Here is a 1,201-nt window from a genome sequence, read left to right as displayed (position 1 = left end):
CTCCATAAATTTTCTTCATTTCTCTCTGTCTATATCTTCATTTTGATTCACTTTATGTACACCCAATTTTGAATTCAAGAATGGGAAGGAAACCATGTTGTCAAAATGTAGGTTTAAAGAAGGGAGCATGGACCGCCGAAGAAGACAATAAGCTCAAAGACTTCATTCTCACAAATGGCAATTGTTGCTGGAAAGCTCTCCCTAAACTTGCAGGTCCCTACAAATTTCCATTATGCATTATCACACTGTGTCCGTTTCGTCATGGTGGTGGTGGTGGCGGTGGCGGTGGCGGGTGGAACTACAGAAGGCCTTTTTTGGCCTACATCATTTAAAAGTTTAAGTTATTAGAGAAGAAACAGCCTGATGGTCTGTTTTTGAGAGGAGGAGAGGCGTCAAATCTCGTGTTGAAATTGCTTTCTAGACATTTAATTTAAATAATATCCAGTTTTATGAATCTTAAGAGTTGTGTACATGTTTATAGTCTCTTATCCTCTGACAATAGAAAATCTTTAAGCTATTTCTTGTTTTCAAGAAATCAATTTTATATTATTAATATGTTTTGATAACATTGCAGGACTATTAAGGTGTGGAAAAAGCTGCAGATTGAGATGGACAAATTATCTTAGACCAGATTTGAAGAGGGGATTTCTATCTGAAGATGAAGAGAAGATAGTTATTGACCTTCATGCTAAGCTTGGAAACAGGTCTAATTTATTTATTATTTTTTTGTATAATTCTTGACCTTAGATGAAAGTAGAAAATGGAAGTAAATTGCATTTTTGTTGTCCTAAACAATGTAGTTCAGTGCTGCGGACCACATAAATTTGACATTTTTAGTGATGTTTTGTAGATGGTCCAAGATTGCTTCTCATCTCCCTGGAAGAACTGATAATGAAATAAAAAATCACTGGAACACGCGCATCAAGAAAAAGCTGAGGAACATGGGAATTGATCCTATGTCCCGCAACCCCCTGCCGCCTCCATCGCCGCCGCATGAACATACAGAAAATCCTGTGGCGGAACAAGAACCACCATCAGACGCGGTGATTCAAAACAAAGACACTGAGATCACAGTGCTATCCACCATTACAGAGGGCAGAGATGAAGACAGAAACATGGCTTCAAGCCCATTAATGGAGGTTAGCAATGAGTTCGGAGTAGATGAAGTCCCGTTAATTGAACCCCATGAAAATTTTCGTTC

At 38.4% G+C, this 1,201-nt stretch overlaps 1 protein-coding gene across 1 annotated transcript; it reads left to right on the top strand.

Moving 5' to 3' along the window:
• On the top strand, positions 1–1,196 carry LOC111386247 (transcription factor MYB20-like; the record flags this gene model as incomplete). The annotated part of the gene is made up of 3 exons (XM_023010703.1): positions 1–213; positions 575–704; positions 851–1,196. Coding segments are annotated over exons 1-3 (609 nt in total), but the record flags the coding sequence as incomplete, so codon positions are not given.
• Between the last annotated feature and the right edge of the window lie 5 nt (positions 1,197–1,201).

Source organism: Olea europaea, unplaced genomic scaffold (assembly GCF_002742605.1).
Source record: "Olea europaea var. sylvestris unplaced genomic scaffold, O_europaea_v1 scaffold34840, whole genome shotgun sequence".
Lineage (NCBI taxonomy): Eukaryota > Viridiplantae > Streptophyta > Magnoliopsida > Lamiales > Oleaceae > Olea > Olea europaea.
Note: the sequence above shows the minus strand (reverse complement) of the source record. Positions and strands in the feature narration are given on the sequence as shown.